This window comes from Tripterygium wilfordii, chromosome 19 (genome assembly GCF_013401445.1).
Source record: "Tripterygium wilfordii isolate XIE 37 chromosome 19, ASM1340144v1, whole genome shotgun sequence".
NCBI classification, from domain to species: Eukaryota; Viridiplantae; Streptophyta; class Magnoliopsida; order Celastrales; family Celastraceae; genus Tripterygium; species Tripterygium wilfordii.
In genome coordinates, this window is record NC_052250.1 from 10554079 (window position 1) to 10578696 (window position 24618).

Here is a 24618-nt window from a genome sequence, read left to right on the forward strand (position 1 = left end):
AACACTCTTAATACAATAAGCAATGTTACCCCACAAGGACCCATCATGCAATACAATTGCACAAGCCCTCATACCATCTGGTTTCTTTGCCTAAGTACTAGAAGCCCACTTCTCTGAAGAGAACAAAGTCATTAAAGGTTGTTTTTGCTTATACAAGCTCTGTAGAGTAAGAAATGAGGTGGCAAATCGAGTTACTGCTGGACGAATGATTTCTTGATTTTTTGTATGAAACCTCATCAATGCTAACACCCAAGAATGTCCATAAATATATTTGACAACATTCTTCGCACTCTTAATTGTCTTCTCAAACACCTTTATCTTTGAAATGTCCTCCAACATCAAATCAATACAATGAGTAGCACAAGGGGTCCAGTATAACGTCACTCTCTTCTCCATAAGCTTCTTTCCAGCATACACATAATTGCTATCATTATCAGTAAGAATTTGCACAACATTATCTTCACCAACTTCCTCAACAACTTGATCAAGTAATCTAAACATCAAATCTCCACTCTTAATAGAATCAGAAGCATCCACTGATTTCAAAAACCAAGTCCCAGCTGGGCTGTTCACGAGAAAATTGATTAAACATCTATTTTTCCCATTCGACCAACCATCAGACATTATAGAGCACCCATATTTTTCACATGCCTTCATATGTTGCTCCTTAAGCTTGTTTATATCCTCGACCTCTTCTTTTAGCAACCATGTCCTCATCTCATGCATTGAAGGTGGCTTAAACCCAGGGCCAAAGTTAGCAACACTCTCAAACATAGGTACCCAATAAGGATCATTGACAACGTTAAAAGGCAATGCCTTGGAAAAACAAAACCTTGCAATTTTCCTGCAAACCTCCTTCCTTTCTTCTTTTTTCCATTGAGAATTGAGTGTACTTTGCTTTGGCTCTGAAATTGTGAAAGCATCCATAGGCCCCCTCACCCTAGGTTGTGGTCCTTGTGGAACACGTGCACCAATAGTTTGAGTTTGCGAAACACTCTCACTCGCACCCCCACCCCACCCCCACTCCCACTCCCACTCCCACTCCCACTCCTAGCCATCCTAATCTCATGTAGCATCTCATTTTGCATATGCCTATTGTCTTTCAATTTCTGCAAAGCAACTTGACATTTCAACTTAACATCATCGGAAGCACTTTTGCAAGGAGAAATTCCTTTGTGAGTGCTTGCTATATGATTCTTCAAACAAGTAACAGTCCCACTACATATGTGATTACAGAAACCATCCACTTGCTTTACAAAATCCCAAGCAAAGTCTTTCTTTGGATCTCTTTTATCACCCATTTAGATATCCCTTCACAAATCAAGAAAGTAATAAATAATAATCATTAATCACTACTCAGAATCAGACACTAATTAAGTATTAAACACACTAAATACTAAATACTAAATAGCAACAAATTAAACAATTGAAACTCACTTGAAGTCTTGTACATTACAATAACATTAATAGTTTAATACTAGTATACTACAAGTCTACAATACACTGTAAAAAACTCACTTGTCCAGTTGTCCTAAGTCTCCTAACTTCTAAATCACCAACAGAGTCAACAAATGAACAAACTAATTACCAGATTAATATCAGATCAAGAAAGACAAATTCACAGATTAATAGCAGTGAGAATCAAGCAGAAAAGCATATTCACAGAGTGGCATCAAGCAGAATTACAGAAAAGCATATTGACAGAGCCAAATCAAGCAGAAAAGCAGAATCGAAATAAACAGAAGAAAATGAAACAGAACATCACAACTCACCTGGGGTAGCAAATCGTCAGGGTGGAGGAGCAGACAGCAGCCGATGGAGTCGTAGACAGCAGTCGATGTGTCGATGGAGTCACAGACAGCAGCCGCCGATGGTCTTCGATAGCAGATAGCAGTAGATGGTCTTCGACAATAGTTGGTGAGTCGATGAAACCTAATTTCGAGCTTCGACAGAGCGTTTTGCCTCTGTTTTTAGTTGGATTTCTGGGTAAACGATGTAGTTTGGTTGGATTTCTTGGTAAACGCACGCCTCATGCGCTTCACGCTTCAACGTTTTACCTTGCGTTTTGTGGAGAAAGGCGTACGTTTAGTTAACAACGTTTTATTCATACGTTTTAATACGTTTTTGACCTAAAAAGCCCTAAAACGCGCCTTAAAGCGCAAGGCGAAAACGCCTTTGAAAACACTGCTATTGACCACTTTATCAGCCTCTCTGATGTGCCTGGCCTCTGGAGTATGTTTTTCAATGGCTGGTCAATGAGTACTACTACCGTAAATGCTTGAAAGTATGGTCTTAGCTTTTGAGCAGCGTTTACCAAGGCTAAGGCAAACTTATCTACTTCTATATAGCGGATTTTCGCATCAACCATGACCTTACTAATATAGTATATTGACTTCTGCACTTGATCCTCCTCTCTGATAAGGACTGCACTTACTACGTGATCTGTCGTAGCAAGGTATAGGTACAGTACTTCCTCATCTTTCGAACATGTTAGTAGTGGAGGGTGTCCAAGGTAATTATTCAAGTCTTCAAATGCCTTCTGACACTCTTCAGTCCATTGACGTTCCTTGACCTTTTTTAAGGCCCTAAAGAAGGGTCTACATCTATCTCCTGATCGAGCAAGAAATCTCCCAAGCGCTGCTGCTCTTCCCATAATCTCTGAACCTCCTTCGGAGACTTTGGGGACTCCATTTGATGTTTGGCTTCTGCCTTCTCCGGATTCGCTTCAATTCCTCTATTGGTGACAAGAAAATCAAGGATTTTCCCCGAGCTTACTCCAAAGGCACATTTGTCTGGGTTCAGCTTCATTTGAAACTTAGCTAAAGTGTTAAACACTTTTTGAAGATCTGAAGGATGAACTTCAGCCCATCTACTCTTTACGACCATGTCGTCCACATATGCTTCCACTATTTTCCCTATCTGATAAACAAAGACATGGTTTACCAACCTCTGATAAGTGGCTCCTGCATTCTTAAGTCCGAAGGGCATAACTTTGTAGCAATATGTCCCTTTTGAAGTTATGAATGAGGTACTCTCCTCATCTCTTGGGTTTATCTTAATTTGGTGGTACCCTGAATAAGCATCCAAGAAGCTAAGGAGTTCTTGGCCCGAAGTTGCATCCACCAATTGATCAATCTTGGGAAGAGGATAACTGTCTTTGGGACAGGCCTTGTTCAGATCTGTGAAATCAACACACATACGCCACTTCCCATTCGCTTTCTTCACCTTGACCATGTTGGCCAACCAATCTGGGTACTGAACCTCTTGGATGAAGTCAGCCTCAATTAGCTTCCCCACTTCTTCCCTGATGGCAATTTGTCTCTTTGGGGCGAAGTTACATTTCTTCTGCTTCACCGGTTTAGTCCCCTATATGATGCTCAAACTGTGGGAGATAACTTCCCTGCTAATCACCGACATCTCGTGTGCACTCCATGCAAAGTTTTTAATGTTAGAAAGGAGGAGCTTGGTTACCTCTTCAACTAACTCTTTATTTAACTGAGACAAAAGAAATAGCTTCTTTTCGGTTCCTTCTTCCATAGTTATAGGAAGAAGTGCTCCAGCCTGTGTTGGCTTCTGTATCTTTTCCTCTTCCCGAACATCTAGGCTTCCAACTGAGATGGGGGTCTTCTTTTTATCCTTCAAATCAGTATAGTACATCATTCGAGCTAACTTCTGGTCCCCTTTCACTTCTCCTACCCCATTAGGTGTTAGGAACTTCATTTTGAGGTGGTAAGTAGAGACCGCTGCCCGAAGCTTGTGTAACAAAGGTCTGTCAATTATGGCGTTGTAAGGGGATTGCATATCCATCACCAGAAGATCAATCATATGCATAACTGTTCATGGGTAGGTTCCCAGTGTAACTAGCAAGTGTAACTGGCAAGAATATGACTCCCTTGGGTATTATGGATTCCTCGACAAATCCATATAGAGGAACCGAGAAGCTTTTCAATTTGTCCTCTGAGATATCTATCTTCTTGAAAGTATGGTAGAACAAAATATCAACCGCACTACCATTGTCCACTAAAACCTTCTTTACTGTGAAGTTAGCGATGACAGCGTCTACTACCAGGGCGTCATCATGCAGGTTTTGGATATCTTCTGCATCTCGTTCTGTGAAGGTTATTTTCTCTTCATCCCTTCTTGTCTTTTTTCTTTCTTTCCCCACTTCATTAATCCAGGCATAAGCCCTTCTTGCTGAGGAGCTTTCTCCTCCTGCCGCCAAACCTCCCACGATTACTCCGATCATTCCAGCAGTCCCCTTCTGGTGACGAGGAGACTTATCCCTTCTTCTCGCCTGCTTCGATCTTCATCCCTATCATCACCATCAGTTCTCCTCCTCTTCTCTTCTTTGTTCGAAATGAACTGCCTTAGATAACCTCATCTAATTAGACTTTCAATCTCATCCTTTAGGTGTCTACAATCTTCAGTGTCGTGACCATGGTCTTTATGGAATAGACAATATTTATCTGAAGTACGTTTTGCAGTCGGGGCTCTCATTTTCTTAGGCCACTTCACTTTATCCCTGTTTCCCACCTCTAGGAGGATATTATGCAATGAATTGTTTAGTGGAGTGTAAGAACTATATCGCGGGATTGGACCCTGGTCAGTCTTCTTACTAGATTGTTCTTCTCTTCTCCTATCACTTCTTACTTCAGTTCTTTCTTGCTTCTTGTTTGGTAGAGGTAGATCTCTCTCAGTTCTTCCTGGGCCGCTCGAGCCTTTCTTGGCACGGGCCGAGGAAGTAGAGAACTGGGAGATCTTTATCACGTCTTCTGATTGCATGAACTTATCTCCCCTTGCATAGAGTTCTGCCAGAGTCTTTAGGCGTTTCTTGGTTAATAAGTGTACATATGCTTCATTCCTTACAGTTCTTACTAGTGTTGAAATGACTACTTCTACCTAGACATATGGGATCTCAAGGCATGCTCAATTGAACCTTGCAAGGAACGACCGAAGTGACTCTCCAGACTCGTGATCTAGGTTCATCAAGTCTAGACTAGTCTTCGTCGTTCTTTGTGCAGCGGAGAAGTGACGCTCGAGCTTTTCTGATAGGTCTCCAAAGCAGGTCACAGTATGTCTTGGTAGCTGATTGAACCAAGTTCTTACTGGCCCAAATAGAGTTGAAGGGAAGATCTTACACATTATTATGGCACTTGCCCCCCGACACTCCATCATTGACTTGAAACCCTGTATGTGGTCACATGGTTCGGTCAACCCTTCATACTTCTCCAGTTTTGGAACAATGATGTGACGGGGCATTTCAGCTTCCAAACTTTCGGGTGCTAAGGGAGTAAGCGTACTATCCCATACTCCCTCCATTGGGGTCCCCCTTGTAGAGCGGCAATCTTTTTGTTCATCTAGTCCAGGTGACGACCTACATCTTCATTATAGGTTGTCCTCCTTTTAGTACTTTCTCTAATGGTACCTTCTTGGTTACCTTTTGTGTTAATTCCTTAGAGCTTCCAGAGTGTGAACTTTGCACCTCCTCATTATTCTGAACTCCCTGATTCGGTGAGGGTACTTCATGTCTACCCGCCGCTTGATTAGTCCGTGACTGTTGATTCAAGATCAATTCTGTCAACATTTGTACCTATTGAGATAGTTGCTGAAGTTGCGTCTGAGTGCAAGGTACTTTGGGCTGCCTAGCCTATGGGTTCAGCAACTCGGTTCTTCCAGCTCATTCCCCTTGGTGTCCAACTTCCCCAGGAGGGGGGTGGTCCCCCTATTCCTGGTTGGGGTCATCGGGGTCTATAATTTGGCGGCTTGTTTCAGAAGTAGAGGTGACGTTATTCCTTAGGCAAATCAGCCAAGTTAGACTGAGCTGGAATAACTGAGTTCTCCTTTGTCGGTACGTGATCTCTTCCTTCCTTCCTGCACAAGAAGCAAACGTAAGCTTCAGTAGGGCCCCGAGGGTGTACTCGAGGGGATCTCTCCGACACTCAAGTCAGTACAGTCCTAAACTTGGGAGGATGGCTCGTTGCTTCGAGCATTACCTCTTGCTCAGTAAGTATTTTAGAGTGCAACAGTTAGAGAACATATCTGAGGGCAGAGGTTCCCCTTTTATATGAGTTTGAAATGTTTGAGTTGTAGTAGGAGTCAGACTCTCTCTCTTTGGTTTTTCAAAAGGTTTCTCGGATGGTAAATTTCATCCGTATCCCTCTCCAAAGGGGAGTAGAACTCTCTTGAGAATTGGCGTCCTATGAGGACACTTCTCCGGCCGATCCTTGTATATCTTCGCTTCTGCAATTGGGTGCCGAAGTACCCCTTTCTGTTATATACCGAGACGAGGTCTTCGATTTATAGACCGAAGTGCCTTCTTCCTTTTTGTACTGAGGTGAACACTTCGGTGTACCCTTCGATTCTTCTACCAACTAAGGCTAGCTGGCACTTGTTCTGCCACATGGCCTTCTCCGCTTATTAGGGCTATTTTGGGAATATCACAGTCGATTAAGAGTTCGAATAGTTAGGTTTAGATCCTAACCACCAGGTACTCGAGTCTGATATGGGTGTGTCTACCAGTGTATTTTGCACTACCAAAACTCACCTCATTATGGCCATTTCTCGCTATGTTGGCAAGAAAACCGTTTGAGGGTATAGTGCATGGGGGTGACATCGCACCTCTGTGAGTTAGAGCTAGAAGCAATTGGGAGGGCTTTAGATTGAAATGCGGTTTGCGCAACGCAGATCAACGTCAACAAAAACACAGGCTTTTTACCATATTGCCCTCAACATGTTTGTTTATTATTGATATGTAGAACTCGAGCTGGGCAACCTTTATGAAGTGGTATCGTGCGGTGGGGTGACCTGCGATAGACGGATCAAACCTCTTTTTCACGTGGACACCCTGCTTTGCAATGTGATTCTGGCGAAACAAGTAGGTTTTTGTGGCTGTTGATGGTAGAAAATGATTGATGGAGGTCGGGTCTTTGATTTGATAGGTTGTCAGACGACGGAGAAAGGTGGTGGCCATGTGCGTTCCTCAGTTGGGAGAGAGGAGTCGCGTGAGGAATATTGGAAGTGTGTGGTTTCTTTTACAATTAATGAAACATTTCAGGTAGTTCTTGCAATTTCATAGGTAGACTTTGTAATTTCATATTTTTACATAAATAAATATATTTGTATTAATATTTAAGAAAGTACAATGTTAGAGACCCCCAAAATATCACTCTCAAAAGTCCCCCAAATCTATGTTGCATTAAAATAACCATTGATTAAAAACACACATGTAGGTCCCACTTCACATCCAACACTCCATATTAAATGAGGGTCTTTTGGGAATCATTTTTTGGGGATCTCAAGCATTATTCTTTAAGAAATACGGGTGATATTGACGACAACAATAATTTAAAATGTTAATATACTAATTCATTATAAATTATAAAAATATTCAAAAGAATGTTATAAGTTACATTAGACTCAGACAAAATAGTAATTACCAATTGAACTCACTTCAACGCAGTTTTGTTCATCTAATCTTTAAGTTACACATTACCTCACCACATTACAATATTTTTAGTGATGTGTAGAACATTTGTTTTTCACCACACAACTTAGGTCACCTTAATACAGCTTTGTAACTCACCATATACACTCACCTTAACGTGGTTGAATTAAATATCAGTAGCTTGCAAATGAGTCATTAGTTGAGTGGCAATGATTTTGCATGCCCATGACTTTAGGTCATGAGTTCTAGTGTCACCTTCTCTTGAATATTTATAAGGAGGTGTGTGAGCTTAGTCTGCCCCTGCGTAGGCTTGGTTTGTGTCCCTACGTGGACTTGATTTGTGCCTCCTGCATGGGGTCTGTTGATACTTGTACTTTTATAGGCTTGATTTGGTGGTGTGTCGTATATTGTATATGTACTTGTACTAAAAAAAATCAATAGCTTAATACAGGTGCATGATTGATGCAAAATTGGTAGTTGTTATGAGCCCAAGTGAGTAATTGTTTTCAAGAAAAATCTTGGTTACTTTGGTTACAATCTTGTTTAAATGTTACCGAATCTTTTAACCATCTTTTAACCATCTTTATTACTTGTTTTTACTTTAAAATTTGTTGCGTTTAGCAGTGATTGTTAGTTTGCATTTCATACACTTCCAAATTTGCACCGCAACCTATTTTTATGTGAATATATATATATATATCCAACGATTGATAGAGCATCTTCCCATAATTTGCGGACATAACAACTAGCTAGGCTTTATTAGGGATGATGGATGTGAGTGCAAAACAGCTGCACCGCAACCTTTTTTGTTGTCGTGACATGAAATGGCTGAGATGCTATTATTTAATTTATTTTCAAGTTTGAAAATGATTGAAAAACTGTTTGCACCATTTAGAAGGAATCATTTGACTTAAAGTTCTTCCGGATAATGATTGTATTGCACAATTATAATATTGGTTGAATTATTTGGCATAAACCAAACAAGTTCTTGAAAGACAATACGATATAAAATCATGTCTTAATGCAATTGAAGTAACGATAGAATTGAGAAAACCACAATCTTAAAAGGTTCAAAAATCTTTAGTTTAAAGAACCAGCCATGATCCTGAACCCAACTCCTTTTCTATTCTTTCCAAAAATTAAGAATTTGCACAATTATAACATAACAAGAGAAATTTTATTTATTTTTTAAAAAGAGGCCAGGATGCCTAATAATAGATAATCAAAGCCTTGAAGTGCTAGTTCTGCTGGTATCTTCAAATATGTTGTGACCTAAAGTAACGAATGCTAGCAGTTCTTGGTTACGTTCAAAAACCGCCATCTCTTCTTTAGTCAAGTACATTATGGCTTCAATCCCATTTCCCTCTCTCGTATCGTTTAAGATTACGAGATTAGACATATTCAGATTGATGACATTAATCCATACTGGCTTTCCCCACCCGAAATTAGCTTCATACACCGACATTCCACACGACGTAGTCACATAAAAGTAGTGTGCGCCCGCTTTACTTACCAAATCCATCATCTCTGAATTTGTTTCCCCAAAAATATTTTGGCCTTGCTCGAACTTAAATTCTTGCATCCGTTTCCTAAGAAGGGCAACTATCGATTGCAATTCCAAATCGTTTTTGTCCTCAACTTTCATGAGGGTCACCAATGATGCTAAAAGATTGCCAACTACATGTTTTGGCAACGGGGGAGAAAATCTCCGCCGCAAGTTTACAGCGCGAGTACACAAATAATTACTTGAATTTCCGTTGAGCAATCTTGATGTTGTTATTAGACATTTCCAAAGTAGTGCCACCACCGCATCTGTTCTGGTCGGGCGTTGCACGTTTGTACTGGCGCATTTTGCTTTGAGTGCTTCAATACTTGAAGGACTGAAAACAAACCTTCTTGCGACGCACTTTTCCCTAGGAAAATCGAAAGTAGGCAAAACGCAATCCTGTGGAGGAAAAAGAGATGATGCGATGGTTAAGTCCGGAAGCACACCGTCGTCTGAGTCTCGAGCTATGGCAGCCCATTTCTCGACGAATGTAAAATAAGATCCCGCATCCACAATTTTGTGCGTAACGCATATCGCAATTGCCATCCCGCCACATTCAAATACATTGGCTTGAACAGTGACCAAAAAATCCTCGGTCGTTACCAAGGTTCTAGGATCCACCGAGAATAGTTTCTCAAGTTGCGAAATGTCTAGTTGTTGAAGAACGTTGGATAAAGAACAATTGACTCGAGCCTCCACAAACTCGGCTCCTTGATCATTGCATTCAATAGAGGTCTGGTCTATAAATTTTCCTGCGAAGTGGTAGTACTGAGTGAGTGCTTCCGATAAGGATATCTTCAAACGTTGCATACGTTGTGGTAACATGTTTTCCAACACATGAACATTGTTTGCCGGGTAGAAGAAAACCACCGGAGCGTAGCTTGTCACTTGGACTTGATCAAGAAGAGAGAGTTTGAAAATTTTAAGGTTAGGAGGAGTAGGAGAGGATGGTTTGATGATCTCTCTTCGAGTACTGGAGACCTTCATCATTGTAGAAGCCATGAATGTGATTCGTTTTGAGTGAATGAGGACACGTAAGTATATATATTAGGCTCTTGGTTTATAAGTGAGTGGGTGCGTGTCGGTGGTCAAGAAAGAGGTGCTGCTCTCCTTGTGGACAAGAACACAAAACGTGAGTGGGTGCGTGTCTTTGGTCAAAAAATGGGTGCTGCTCTCCTTCTGCAAAACATGTGAGTGGGTGAATGGTGGGCCAGATCTAGTTTTGCAGAACCACAGAAAAAGTCAATAGAGTGTTTTAGTTATAAATTTATAATGGTGCTAGAGGCCCTTTTTATATGAATTAAAATGTTGTTGTAATAGGAGTGAGACTTTTCTCTCATTGTCTTTCATGCGGATTTTTCAAATGATATATCTTATTTGTATTCCTCTCCAAAAGGACTCGGATTCTATCAAGAGTTGGTGTCCTATTGGAACATTAATTCATTAAAATTGTGTTTACCTCGATCGGATAAGTGTAACCTACCTTTGGTCGGATAGGTGTAACCTACCTCGATTGGATGGGTTGGATCCACCTCGGTCGGGTAAATGGAGCCTACCTCGTTCATGTAGTAATGATGTACCTTGGTCAGTAACGAGCTACCCCTACTCTTAATTTGGACATTCTTTTCAGACAATGACGAGGGAGGCACTTTGGTCGGTTTTGAGATACTTCCTCATTCTTACCTAACTACTCTAGGGGTGCCACGTGACTACGTATAATTGGAGGGGTTATTTTGGTAATATCATAGTCCTCCTCCCTCCGCCCTTGTCTCCAGCTCTCCTTTTTAACTCTGTCGATAGTAGCAACGCCAAAAGCTTTCCTTCAATTGCAAACGAATTCCAAATCCTTCTCTGATTCTTTCTGCACGTCACTTTTCCTTATTTGGCTTAAATTAAATTCACATGCAGATTTTTTCTTTAACTGAATTTCTTCTTTCATTGGGAGTCAGCGGACCATAAATTCCTTTGACAAAACTTCTCACGTGATGCTTTTCTTCTTTTTCCTTCCAATTCTTCATTCTTTTCTTTAATACGAAATTCTTTCACATGTTGTATTTTGTCTCTTTCTTACCTTGTCTCAACCACATTTGCTTTTGCTTTTCTTTGCTTCAATCTAATTTCTTTCCTCATTTTTATTTATTTTGTTTCCTTGTTTTGTCTATTGATTACTTGCAGCCCAAGCAGTCCGTGTATCCTTCAATCCTCCTCCTTGTAGATTTAAGAGTTCTCTTGTCGGCCTCAAGGAGATCGATTCTTCAATCTCCAAGTCTAGGTACCAATTAAGACTTTTTCACAATATTTCACATGAAAATCAAAATCAAAAGTATCCTTGTAATATCCATGATTAATTTCATCAAAAGAGACAAAAATAAGGGTAAAAATATAATCCGGCTGGTTTTCAACCCTTGGAGGATTACTCAGTATGTTACCTTGGCTTGCCCATTAGTTTGTGGTGACTAACCAAGGTGACGCTGAGATTAATCCCCAGGTCTTCACAAAATTTGTTAATCTTTTTGCTGGCGAATTGTTTTCCATTGTCCACAATCAAGATTGTTGGCATCCCATATCTACAAATGGTTCTCCAGACAAAGTCCCTCACTTTATTTTTCGAAATGGTTGCTAGCTAGTGGTTCAACTTCTATATGCTTAGCAAAGTAGTCCACCGTCACTATTAAGTTAGTCCTTTGGGCTGTAGCTAGAAGGAATGGACCAAGGAGGTCTATCCCTCATTGAGAAAATAGGTAAGGACTCTGAATGGAGACCATCTGAGCAGAAGGGAGATAAGATGTGTTGGAATGTCTCTAACACTTATCACATTTCTGAACCAGATGCTTGGCCTTTGCCATCATTGTCGGCCAGTAATATTCACATCGTATCACTTTGTAGCTTAGTGTTCTCCCTCCTATATGGCTTCCACAAATTCTTTCATGTACTTTTCTTAGGGCATAGTCAGCCTCCCGAGATGCTAGACCCCTCAGATATGAGAATGTGAAGGATCTCCTGTATAGTTCTCATTTTTGGGAGTTTATCTTCCATCAAAAATTCTCTGATTTGGTCTATCCAAATCGGTTCTAGGTTTACCGTGACTGTGAAAACCCAAGTTTAAAAAAAAATAAAATAAAAAAAATGTGAAGTGTCCGGACACCTCGAGCAGTTTTTGAGCAGATATGCAATCTGTCTCATTTTCTTCACAAAGTGTCCAGACACTTTATGAGCCGTCCGGACACTCGACGATAAATTTCATTTTAAAACACATTGGGACAGTTCTAGGTTTATTTCTTTCACTGGTTTTGACAGAGAGCGTCGAGAGAGAGAGAACCAAAGAGAAAAGAAGGATTTTGGTGTGAATCAAGGAGGAAGGAGCTTGAATTGAAGATTTTGGACTTTCTAAAGCTTGGTTTTCTAGATTTCTTCAAGATTGAGGTAAGATTTCCATGGGTTTCAAGCTAGGGTTTATGGGTTTTGTGGGATTTCGTGAAATTAGAAGTTTTGGGGTAAAAGATTGTTGAGTAATCAAAGTTTATGTATATTAATGCTAGATTTGAGCTTGGATTGAAGTGTGGAGATAGGAGGAGAGGTGGTTGTCCTAGGGTTTGAAGATTTGGGCAAGGTGAGTAGTTTACCTTGAAATTTTGAGATAAATGTGAGTAGTTGGTTTGAAAAATAATAATTTTGGGATGTCAATTGAATTGCAAATGCGTGTATGGTTTAGGTTGATTGGGCTTGGAAGAGTTGTGGTGTTTGGCCAAAACGAGGTAGGGATTTTCTTAACCCTCAATTTCGAACACTTTTGGCTACCCGAATTGTGGTTAATCTCATTCGTTTCCGCCTTTTTGTTCAAGGGGAAACAAACCTTGGATTGTGTGCTATTGTGAACTCAAGTTGCTATGTTGTGTGTTTAATGTTGAATGCATTACCCATGGACACTCGGTCATCTATCGAGTAGTCGATACTCTTGAGCATATGTTTTAATGAAATTGCGTGCAAATTGAATTTAGTTGCATAATATTAATGTGTGACATTGCATTGGTTGCATAGTAGAAATGGAGGATTGGATTATGGTATGTACGTCAACGTGTACTAGTGGTTCCGGTTATTTGGCTCTAGTGACACGGTTGATGATACTCGTATGAACATGCACTAGTGGTTCCGGTTAATTGGCTCTAGTGGCATGGCATGGAGTATTTGTGAGAGCATATGCTAGTGGTTCCGGTTAATTGGCTCTAGCAACATGGCTCGGTTGGACGTACGAATTGCATTTTGTATGACGACATGGCATATTGTTGCATAGCTTTATTTTTTTTATAATATTCCGGCCTTATTACTTATTTTATACTCCTATTCGTTATCCCTACTGAGCCTCCTGCTCACCGTTTATTTTCCCCCCCTCCTCAGGTGATATAGGTACTAGCGCTAGTGCTCCGACTACGGATCAGCAGGGAGGAGCATGACGCGGATGGCCTGGACTTGTGGTGGTTTGTTGTTTTATTTTGTGTGGGGTTGGTTAGTCTTTGGCTTAATGGTATATTAGGATATGTACAAGTATGTAATGTGTGGGATAAAAGAAGATTTTGGATGGATGGTTAGGCTTGATGCCTTGGTATGTATGTGTGTATGATAATTTATGTTTGGGATGATATGGCCTGAGGCCCTGCATATTTAGTTGGTGGTATGAGAATTATTGGTTTAAATTGTTATATGTTGTGTGGGAGGCATTCTTTGATATACAGGGAGGTGCTGCCGGATTTTTGTATAAATTTGTGTTGGTATTATGGTATTTCAATCTTGATATTTTAGGTGGCGGCACGTGGGTGCACACACGTGTTGCCAATAAGTCACGTTCCTGGGACGGGGCATGACAGTGACCACTATGCTTGGCGAGGTAGAACTTCAATTCTAACCGAACCAGGTGTTTTAGCCGATCAGGCTAAAGCCAATCGAGCTAAGACATCAGTCTATGCATTTTCTTTCTTATATATCCAATTGACCTCCACTTTGGGGATTTTTGCCAATAATTTTTTAATAGCAGCTACTGTTTGACACACAATTTCCTTATCATGGCCATAACATCATTACTGCTACATCAACTTCGCATCAACACAGTTGTATAGTTTCACATGACACTAACAAATGAGATTTATCTACTCTAATCATTCAGCCACCACAAAAATTTCAGGACAACAAAACCTTATAGGTCACATCTGGTTGTTTTAAACAAGGTTTAAAGACAATCAAAAAAAATTAATACCCAAATTTAAGCACAAAAGACAAAGCGTAGTGCATTAAGCAAATTTCTATGACTATGTCAACAACTCAAATAATGTCATAGACGGTTAAAGTAACCATAAATTTCCAATCATGCCGAGCAAGACAATTAACTAGGAAAAAAAAAACAAAATTTAATGACAAACCGAATCAAATCAGATGAGAACCAAAACTTTAACTAATTCAAAACGCAATTATAAATAACTAATTTCAGCAATTGTTTGAAATCAATAAACCCAAAAGCTTAAACAATTAACTAGAAGCATCTGGCTCTTACAAGAGACCTTAGAATTACTCATAACTATGTACCCAAAAATAAATAAATAAATACTCGAAACTGATAAGAGGTTAGTTAATAATACATGAATCTTATCTTTGATTCTCTATTTATTTATTTTTAATGCTCAAACAAACACATGCAATCATGATCCTATGGCTACCCAATACTAAAGTTACGCCAAAGGATAGCTAAACCTGGCGGCTTCGATATCATTAAATTGTCACGCCTCCAACCCGAAGGTCAAAGACATAACAACGCCACGCGCTCATGGGTAACCCCAAGTGCATGCAAGGCTAACAAGTAGCTCTTAACCTAAACTCTAAATGTTCTAATGAAATTAACACAAAACTCGCTATAAGAAAATTGAAACGAACTCTATTAGATAAACTTAAAACAATCACCATTTGTGAATATTTGGACACTTATTCAATTCACCTATTTCAACAATTCCTTAGAAAGAAAAAAAAATCAACTAAGTTCTTGACACAAGAAAATAATAAAAATAAAAAAAATTGACTTCGATCTCCCTCTCCGTGCACCCCATGCTCAAGCATCTTCATCTGAAAACAATGAAAACAAAAACTATATGCTGCGAGCCCGTAAGTAGACAACTCATAAATAAAAAAAAACATTTGAAAACAATAAAACTGTGAACATTCTACTACACCAAAACTTTATCCTCCATGACCATGTACATTCCTTGTTACAGTCACACAATAATCTCAGTCACAGTACCCTCAATTAACCCCCAGAGGAACAGGTCAATGCACTCAGTTTAGCCCTCTGAGTAACGGGTCAATTCTCACAAGCCAATAGAGACATAAACAGTACACGCTAGACTCCACTATCAATTGACTAAACAAAAGAGACAACAATTATCTTGATCTGAAGAGGTATGACTGTGTTTTAACCATGATGAATATAATGCTACGAATGACCAGATTAAGTTAAAATAAGTAAAGCAAGAACGTCGTCAATTTTGATCCCCAAGTTACTAGCACAACCAATCAGATACTCAGATTAACTTGTTTCCCCCACTGCATTGTATAAGAACCATATGTTTAGCCATTCACCACCTCTATCCGCATAAGCTTTTTGAATAACCAAGTCCCAATGTTAACACAAAAATCATTAAGTTACTTTAATTGATTTCAAAAAGTCAAGAAGGAAAAGTACCCACCGTATATACTATTCTATAACACAAAAACAAACTAAATAAAAACTTGAATTATTAACTAAGTGACATATACCCCAATCTTCATTGAAACCCAACTAGATTGAAATTGATTAAAGACTACTACATGTACAGGTACACCAAAAATCAATCTATCACTCACTACAAATAAGCATATAGTAAAATTCGATTCCATCAGTATCTGATTCACCAAACTATCAATTGCAATCATCAAAGAAAATCTTTGAAATCATTCAACCAAAAACCCATCAACTATTCTTTTCAAACTCCTCATCAAAACCATATTCGTTTAAATTTTCTCGTCCTTTAAACCGCAAGGGGATTCGTCTACTTACCCTTTTTGCTTGGACGAAGATGAAATATAGCCTAAGATTGCTTTCCTCCCAAAGAGCACAATTCTTCCCTCCTTCTCTTTCTCTGCCGCCCCTCTCTTGCTTCCCCTTTTCTTTTCTTTTGCTTTTCTTTTTTTTTAATGAAAACCTAGCATTTTATAAGATGTGGGCCTATATAAAAAAATTGGGCTATTATGATTAAAGGTTTCAAGGGCCCATCTTGGTTTAGGGTCCTTTCATCTAGGTCGGTCGGAGGCTTTCAACTATAAAGTTTGCTAGAACTTGAGCTTTGATTGCTTGGATTGGCTGGTATTGGATATCAAATTTGCTCAACTCTACGGATTATTTGATCAGCCTTCTTGATGTATCAGGCTTTCAATTAGTTCTTCAAAGGTTGATCAGTGAGGATTATGATAGTGTGAGTTTGGAAGTAACGCTTCAACTTTTAAGTTGATGTGACTAGAGTAAGGGCCATTTTTTCTGCCTCGATATAATTGGTCTCTGCATCTATCATAACCTTGCTAACATAATATATTGGTTTTTGCACCTTGTCCTCTTCTCGGATAAGGACAGTGCTCACTGCTTGCTCTGATGTTGCAAGATACAAATATAACATTTCTCCTTCTTGTGGACATGTCAATAATGAAGGTTGACCTAGTTCTTCAAACTTTCAAATGCCTTCTGGCACTCTTTGGTCCATTAAAACTCTTTTACTTTTCTCAATGCCTGGAAGCAGGGCCTGCATTTATCATCTAAAAGAGCTAGAAATCTCTCGAGTTCTACTACTCGGCCTGTTAGTCTATCTACTTCTTTGCATTCCTCGAATGCACCATTTGGAGTATGACCTCAACTTTTTTTAGATTAGCACCAATTCCATGCCTGTGACAAGGACTTCGAGGAACTTTCCAAAGCTTACTTCAAATGCGTATTTGTCTAGGTTGAGCTTTATCTAAAATTTTACTAGGGTATCAAACACCTTTTGTAGATCAATAGGGTGGTCTTATGCCTTTCTACTCTTTACTACCTTGTCATCTACATATGCTTCTACTGTCTTACCAATTTGATTAGTGAGGACATGGTTGACCAACCGTTGATGTCTTTAGCAGAGGATATACTAGTTAGTTAGTCTTCAGTAGTGGATAGCTATCTTTTGGGTATGCTTTATTTAGATTGGTAAAATCAACGCAAATACGCCACTTCCCATTAACCTTCCTAATCATAACAACATTGGCCAGCCAGTCTGGGTACTGTACTTCTTGGATGAACCCAACATCTAGCAGTTTCTTCACCTTGTCCTTGATAGCATTTTATCTATCTAAGACAAAGTTCCTTTTCTTCTATTTTATAGGCTTGGCGTTTGGTTTGATACTAAGTCTATGCGAGATTACTTCCTCACTAATCCCTGGAATCTCATCTGCACTCCACACGAAATTAGCAATATTAGAGAGGAGGAGCTGAGTTACCTCATTTGAAAGATCTTTTTCCAATTGAGATTTGAGTAATAGTTTCCTCTGAGTGCCTTTATCAACAATAGTGGGGACAAGCTCATCTGTTTGAGTGGGTTTGAGGACATTCTCCTCTTATAGGACATCTAGGCTTGCTACCGAGATGGAGGCCTTCTTTTTGTCCTTTAGGTTGGTATATTACACCATCCGAGCTAGCTTGTTTTGTTTTTCAAAAAGTGAACTTTAATTGTTAAAAAAGTCTTTTGGCCCAAATATTTTTACAATGCATTAAAAATCGGTCTATTTTTGTCAAATTAAAAGTTTAACCAAATTAACAATTTATTAGAGTTGAGTTTGACCAGCGTGTTTGACTAGATAAATAATTGGGCTTACAACCCAGTTGACCAATACAGCCAGTTATATACTTAGATTATTGAAAAAACTATTTTAGACAATTTAATAACCGAGTATACACCAGTATATTTTTTAGGAGATCGAGGAGACGCTATTGATGTGTAAATTGATTTTGTACTGCTATCAAGGTTGGAATTTCGTATTGATTGGCTTCTAGTGCCCGTTACTTCTTATTCTAAAAAATTTATGTGAATATTATTTCCTCACTTGTCAAGTACTTGATTCCTCATTTTGTTGTATCTCTTCATGATCTTTATTCATTTATTCACAGTAGTTCGCTCTTGTTGAAAATTTTTTTTTACATGTAGTCAAACATTTACTAATTTTGAAAATGGATCAGTAAAATTTCTACATAAAATTGTTTTTTAATTTATTTTTAATTTTTTTGTCAATTTAAATAGAAAATTATTTAAAGGGATTTAAATCAAATAAAAGTGATTGGGTTTGATTAAAAAATTTCATAGAGCCATGCATAATATTTTTAAAAAATAAATTATTTTTGAATCGTTACGGGTGCATGAGAAATTTATTGAAAATTTATGCATCATAAATGATGGTTGGTTAATGACTGGTTGACTTGGATGGATATTGATCACGGAGTTGGTTGGGATTGTTGTAGCATTGTTGTTGTTGTTGCTGCTGGCTGTTTGCGGTGATTGTGCTAGCTACACACCACTATGATACGTGATCACCATATGAGGTTATATCCCCTTTGTTGTTATTCAGGTGATGATGAGGGGGATTTGAGTGCCTTAGCCTTTGATAAGTATTTTCGAATTGTTGTGTGATGTTGATTAGTTGTTGGATAGTTGCTGGTGTCATAGCCTCCAATGAGTGTTTCCCAACTACTGTGCGCACAGGTTGTGAACTTGGTGCGTGTGCATATATATATATGCATGCTTATGTATATGCATTGTTGGTAGTTATTGCGACATGCTTCGATATAAAATCATGTCTTAATGCAATTGAAGTAACGATAGAATTGAGAAAACCACAATCTTAAAAGGTTCAAAAATCTTTAGTTTAAAGAACCAGCCATAATCCTGAACCCAACTCCTTTTCTATTCTTTCCAAAAATTAAGAATTTGCTCAATTATAATATAACAAGAGAAATTTTATTTATTTTTTAAAAAGAGGCCAGGATGCCTAATAATAGATAATCAGAGCCTTGAAGTGCTAGTTCTGCTGGTATCTTCAAATATGTTGTGACCTAAAGTAGCGAATGCTAGCAGTTCATGGTTACGTTCAAAAACCGCCATCTCTTCTTTAGTCAAGTACATTATAGCTTCAATCCCATTTCCCTCTCTCATATCGTTTAAGATTACGAGATTAGACATATTCAGATTGATGACATTAATCCATACTGGCTTTCCCCATCCAAAATCAGCTTCATACACCGACATTCCACACGACGTAGTCACATAAAAATAGTGTGCGCCCGCCTTACTTACCAAATCCATCATCTCTGAGTTTGTTTCCCCAAAAATATTTTGGCCTTGCTCGAACTTAAATTCTTGCATCCGTTTCCTAAGAAGGGCAACTATCGATTGCAATTCCAAATCGTTTTTGTCCTCAACTTTCATGAGGGTCACCAGCGACGCTAAAAGATTGCCAACTGCATGTTTTGGCAACGGGGGAGAAAATCTCCGCCGCAAGTTTACAGCGCGAGTACACATATAATTACTTGAATCTCCGCTGAGCAATTTTGATGTTGTTATTAGACATTTCCAAAGTAGTGCCACCACCACATCTGTTCTAGTCGGGCGTTGCACGTTTGTACTGGCGCAATTTGTTTTGAGTGCTTCAATACTTGAAGGACTGAAAACAAACCTTCTTGCGACGCACTTTTCCCTAGGAAAATCGAAAGTAGGCAAAATGCAATCCTGTGGAGGAAAAAGAGATGATGCGATGGTTAAGTCCGGAAGCACACCGTCGTCTGAGTCTCGAGCTATGGCAGCCCATTTCTCGACGAATGTATAATAAGAGCCCGCATCCACAATTTTATGCGTAACGCATATCGCAATTGCCATCCCGCCACATTCAAATACATTGGCTTGAACAGTCACCAAAAAATCCTCGGTCGTTACCAAGGTTCTAGGATCCACCGAGAATAGTTTCTCAAGTTGGGAAATGTCTAGTTGTTCAAGAACGTCGGATAAAGAACAATTGACTCGAGCCTCCACAAACTCGGCTCCTTGATCATTGCATTCAATAGAGGTCTGGTCTATAAATTTTCCTGCGAAGTGGTAGTACTGAGTGAGAGCTTCCGATAAGGATATCTTCAAACGCTGCATACGTTGTAGTAACATGTTTTCCACCACATGAACATTGCTTGACGAGTAGAAGAAAACCACCGGAGCGTAGCTTGTCACTTGGACTTGATCAAGAAGAGAGAGTTTGAAAATTTTAAGGTTAGGAGGAGTAGGAGAGGATGGTTTGATGATCTCTCTTCGAGTAATGGAGACCTTCATCATTGTAAAAGCCATGAATAGGATTCGATTTGAATGAATTAGGACATGTACGTATATATTAGGCTCTTGGTTTGTAGGTGAGTGTGTCTGTGGTCAAGAAAGAGGTTTTGCTCTCCTTGTGGACAAGAACGCAAAACGTGAGTGGGTGCGTGTCTTTGGTCAAAAAATGGGTGCTGCTCTCGTTCTGCAAAACCCGTGAGTGGGTGAATGGTGGGCCGTATCTAGTTTTGCAGAACCACAGAAAAATCAACAGAGTGTTTTAGTTATAAATTTATAATGGTGCCAGAGTAACTTTTTTATATGAATTAAAATGTTCTTGTTGTAGTAGGAGTGAGACTTCTCTCATTGTCTTTCATGAGGATTTTGGGATATAGCTTATCCGTATTCGTCTCCAAAGGGAGTCGGATTCTATCAAGAGTTGGTGTACTATTGTGACATTAATTCATTAAAATTGTGCTTACCTCGATCGGATAAGTGTAACCTACTAATGTAATATTTCTCGCAAGTGCACAAGTGTACTAATAGCACAGTATATGCAAGTAACAAAGTCGATCCCACAGAGACTAGTTAATTCAGTTATTGTACCTAACTTATTGTATGAATGAGAATTGACGAAGAATGAGAATGTGAATGATATAATTGGACTAACTAACAAGGAATGAAAATTCAGATTTTTGGAGTATCAGTATGAGAAGAACACTAGGGCAATAATTTCATCTAGTAATCATATCACAAGCATTCAATTAACAAACGCACAATTATCATTCTGATTCAATGGTTGATTCTTTCTTAAACATGCTGGTTCGTTCGTTCACGGTGCCAACAAATATTATTAACAATGGATTAATCTTGTTCGGTTCGTAGTTCTTAACCCAAAATTAACAACTCATTACGATCTAAATAATTATAACAACCAATCAATCCCCTAAACCTTGTTCATGTCAGTCGACAATTGATTTCCTTAATTCCAGTTCCGCTATAACATGTGAATTCGGTTCGTTCCTTAGTCCTAACTAGATGAATCTAATTGCATTCAATTGGTGGTCAATCAATCAAACAAGCAATATATTATAAGCTTGGAAATTAAAGACAAGAATCATGAATCAAAATTATGCATTCAAATGATTGAAATACTTGCAACAATCATACTAGACTACATCAAGCCCTAGCAAAGAGGTTTAGTTACAACCCATCATCCAAGGGACAAAAACAAAATCAAAAAGAGAATTCATAGAAAGAAGATGAAGAAACCCCCTTGAGATTGATGGAATTGTTGTTGGGTAGTGATGTGCCAAATATATACATACATTTGCACATTCTTTACACATAAGTTCATCCCATTTTGAGTTGATTAAGAGTTAATATTGCCTAAGAAAGTTATATGTGCATATTGTAGGTGTCAAGGCAAGAAAGGAAGGAAAAGAGTGCAAAATGAAGATTTTTACCCCAGAACCGATTTCCGATCGATCGGAGCCATTCCCGATCGATCGGACCTGCCAAAACACTAAAAAACTCGTGGAGACAGATTGTATTTCCGATCGATCGGACACTGTTCCGCTCGATCGGAGGTACTATTCACAGCACGCACAGTTTCGCGAAAAAGTTCCGAATTCACTTGTTTTTAAGCCAAAACGACCCCAGCTTGTTTTGAAAACGACATAAGAGTTTGGGGAAGTATAAAAGGGCAAAAAAATAGGGTTTTGGGGAGTTCTTGGATGGTTTTTCATTCTACCACCATTGGAGAGCTTGGAGCCACCATTGGAGCTTGGAGAAGAAGAGGGTCTACAAGGGGATTTTCTCTCTCCTTTTCTATCCTAGTTTCTATGGTTGATTTCCCTTGTTTAATGATGTATTTTGCTTTCATGAGTGGCTAGATTTCTTACTAGGGACTTAATGTAACCAAACCTTGAAGATTCAATAAACTTGGTTTCCTTATTTCTTGATTTCTCTCTCTCTCTTGATTGTCTATGGGTGTGATTAATGCTTTTGAATGTTTGGCCATCATTCAATTGATTTGTTGCCTAGATTGAGACCGGAAGGAGATATCTAGGGTTTGCCTCAAGCCATAGATGACATAGGGTGTATGAACCATAGGAATATAGGTTTGTGACTTATGCAATTACTAAATGATTTCCATAGTTCTTAATGGGTTTTTGATATATTAATCCGATTGTTAGGAATAACAGGGATTTATGTTGAAAATATGTTTGATGTATCTAGGAATAGAACATTGAATAGGTTGGGAAATCGATTGTCATTATAGAGAGAGGAATTAGGGATTAAGGGACCAAGGGAATTGAATTGGATAGGTGAGGTGATGTTAAGTACCTTAGTGCTTTCCATCCTTGATTTCATACTTGTGTTTGATTTGTCTTTGTTCTTTTGCTTTAGTTTAGTTTAAAAACAAAATCAATCTGGAATCCGTTTCCTCAATTTGCATAGTTGTTACTAGTTTGACATTGATCTTGATTGCCAACACATCCCTAGTGGAAACGATAATTTACTCATCTCTTTATTACTTGTGCGATTTGTGCGCTTGCAATTAAATCCATATAAGGTAGGAAGCCTTTGATGGATCGTACTTAACACAAGAGGGGGGGTGAATTGTGTCCCCAAATTCCGATAGGAATCTCTTTTTATAATTTAAAAGGAAATCAATGTCAATTAACAATTAGCACACAAATTTGAACTCTAATGATTATCCTAATCAACATTCATTTCAATGCAAGATGTGATACAATATGGTGAATGATCAATTATCAAATAATCAAGGAATTGCAAAAACAGATTTTTTTTCAAACAACACACTGCGCACAGATTTTACAACTCAAATTTCACCTAGCAAATCAAGTCAGAATTCAATTGAAATTTGGTATGCAGTATCATAACACCCTAATGAATACTATATCAAAAATTCAGATTAAAATTCAAAGTTTAGCTATGTGAACAGTGCACGGACAGACTAGTGGTTAAGAAAATTCTGCAATCAAAACACTTAATCAATCAACAAGCAAGCAATGCAATCAAGAAAGTCCACACAGCAATTTATAGTAGTTCGGAGACTCTTCTCCTACATCTACTACCTAGGTTCACCAACCTAGGATTTTCCAACCTCCACTAAGGATGTGGTTTTCTCAAGAGCTCCACAAAACTCACAAGGGTTTTTAGGTCACCCTTAAAACTGAAGATTTCAAGATAATCTTCAAACTTTACAACCAAGGGTTTCAAGCACTCCCTTAAACTCAACCTCAACAAGGTTTTTGCCCAATGAAGGGACTTTTACAAGTGTTCGGTATAAATGGTTCACTCAAGGTTTGCACTAAGCAAATGGGGTTGAGGAACACTCAAGAATCACAATATCACCTCACGGGTTGGATAGAAAATGAAGAATAATGAGGATTTTCGAATCTGAAAATAAGAAGCCAAATGAGATGCACTCCCTCTTTGCAAAAGCAAAATAGTGAGGAAGCCTTTAGAGTGGCTTGGGTAGAAGATTGGATTCAATGGCACAAACTAGCTTGAAAGTTTTGAGAGCAAGAATTTCTTCAATGTAATTTTGGCTTCTCCAAGTTGGAATGAGGAAGAACCCCTCTTTATAATTTACCAAGCTCTTGTGATTTCCACCATTGGATCTTTTTCTATCTTCAAATCTCGACCTTCAATTACATGTGCAAATCTTGGCCATTGAATGAATAGATCATTAAATCTTGACCTTACAATATGTAGCCGTTGCACTTGCATTATTTTCCAAGTCTAGCTTTCCAAGATTTGAGTTGTCATGTGCACTTGCAGCCATCTTTGACAATTTGATCATACTTGCACCAAATCTTGACCTTGGTATCTCCAACAATTTTGTCATCTTTGACCATTTGATCAAACTTACACCAAATCTTGGCCTTGGTATCTCCAATGATTTCCTACAAAATGTGTAGCAACTTGCAACAATCTTTGACTCCAAAAATCAAGTAAGATCTTCTTTTAAGTCAAAAATTGCAAGCAAGAATATGGTCTTATGCACAATCATTGGATTCACCTTTTAAATGGTCATCTTAACCCTTCAAGTCTTGTTGTAATCTGGTCCATTCATAATTCAAAACAATTCAATCTCAGCCATAGATTAGTGTACCGTTGGAGCTTGTAGTCTTCAAGAATATCTTCATAATCTAAGTCTTGTCTAGTTGCAAAATATACTTTCTCATCTCTTACAAATTTCAACCATTGCATTT

At 38.7% G+C, this 24618-nt stretch overlaps 3 protein-coding genes and 2 long non-coding RNA genes across 5 annotated transcripts; 1 reads left to right on the forward strand and 4 right to left on the reverse strand.

The window, feature by feature from the left end:
* Positions 1-90: 90 nt before the first annotated feature.
* Positions 91-927, reverse strand: LOC119985557. The gene has a single exon (XM_038829848.1). It carries the CDS (start codon positions 925-927, stop codon positions 91-93), a length of 837 nt encoding a protein of 278 aa, XP_038685776.1.
* A 7739-nt stretch (positions 928-8666) lies between these two features.
* On the reverse strand, positions 8667-9992 carry LOC119985558 (stemmadenine O-acetyltransferase-like). Its single transcript, XM_038829849.1, has one exon. It carries the CDS (start codon positions 9990-9992, stop codon positions 8667-8669), a length of 1326 nt encoding a protein of 441 aa, XP_038685777.1.
* A 2114-nt stretch (positions 9993-12106) lies between these two features.
* Positions 12107-13462, forward strand: LOC119986221. Its single transcript, XR_005465211.1, has 4 exons — positions 12107-12413; positions 12530-12600; positions 12703-12745; positions 13386-13462. It is a non-coding gene; the product is annotated as an uncharacterized LOC119986221 (long non-coding RNA).
* Positions 13463-14607: 1145 nt separating this feature from the next.
* Positions 14608-16209, reverse strand: LOC119986069. Its single transcript, XR_005465200.1, has 2 exons — positions 16066-16209; positions 14608-15095 (listed from the first exon to the last, which is right to left on the reverse strand). It is a non-coding gene; the product is annotated as an uncharacterized LOC119986069 (long non-coding RNA).
* A 2750-nt stretch (positions 16210-18959) lies between these two features.
* Positions 18960-20404, reverse strand: LOC119985409 (stemmadenine O-acetyltransferase-like). Its single transcript, XM_038829709.1, has one exon. It carries the CDS (start codon positions 20393-20395, stop codon positions 19082-19084), a length of 1314 nt encoding a protein of 437 aa, XP_038685637.1. The 5' UTR covers positions 20396-20404; the 3' UTR covers positions 18960-19081.
* Between the last annotated feature and the right edge of the window lie 4214 nt (positions 20405-24618).

What these genes read in the sequence shown, in the direction of transcription:
- LOC119985557 (XM_038829848.1), bottom strand. Translation starts at nt 927, where the DNA reads ATGGATGCTTTCACAATTTCAGAGCCAAAGCAAAGTACACTCAATTCT.
- LOC119985558 (XM_038829849.1), bottom strand. Translation starts at nt 9,992, where the DNA reads ATGGCTTCTACAATGATGAAGGTCTCCAGTACTCGAAGAGAGATCATC.
- LOC119985409 (XM_038829709.1), bottom strand. Translation starts at nt 20,395, where the DNA reads ATGATGAAGGTCTCCATTACTCGAAGAGAGATCATCAAACCATCCTCT.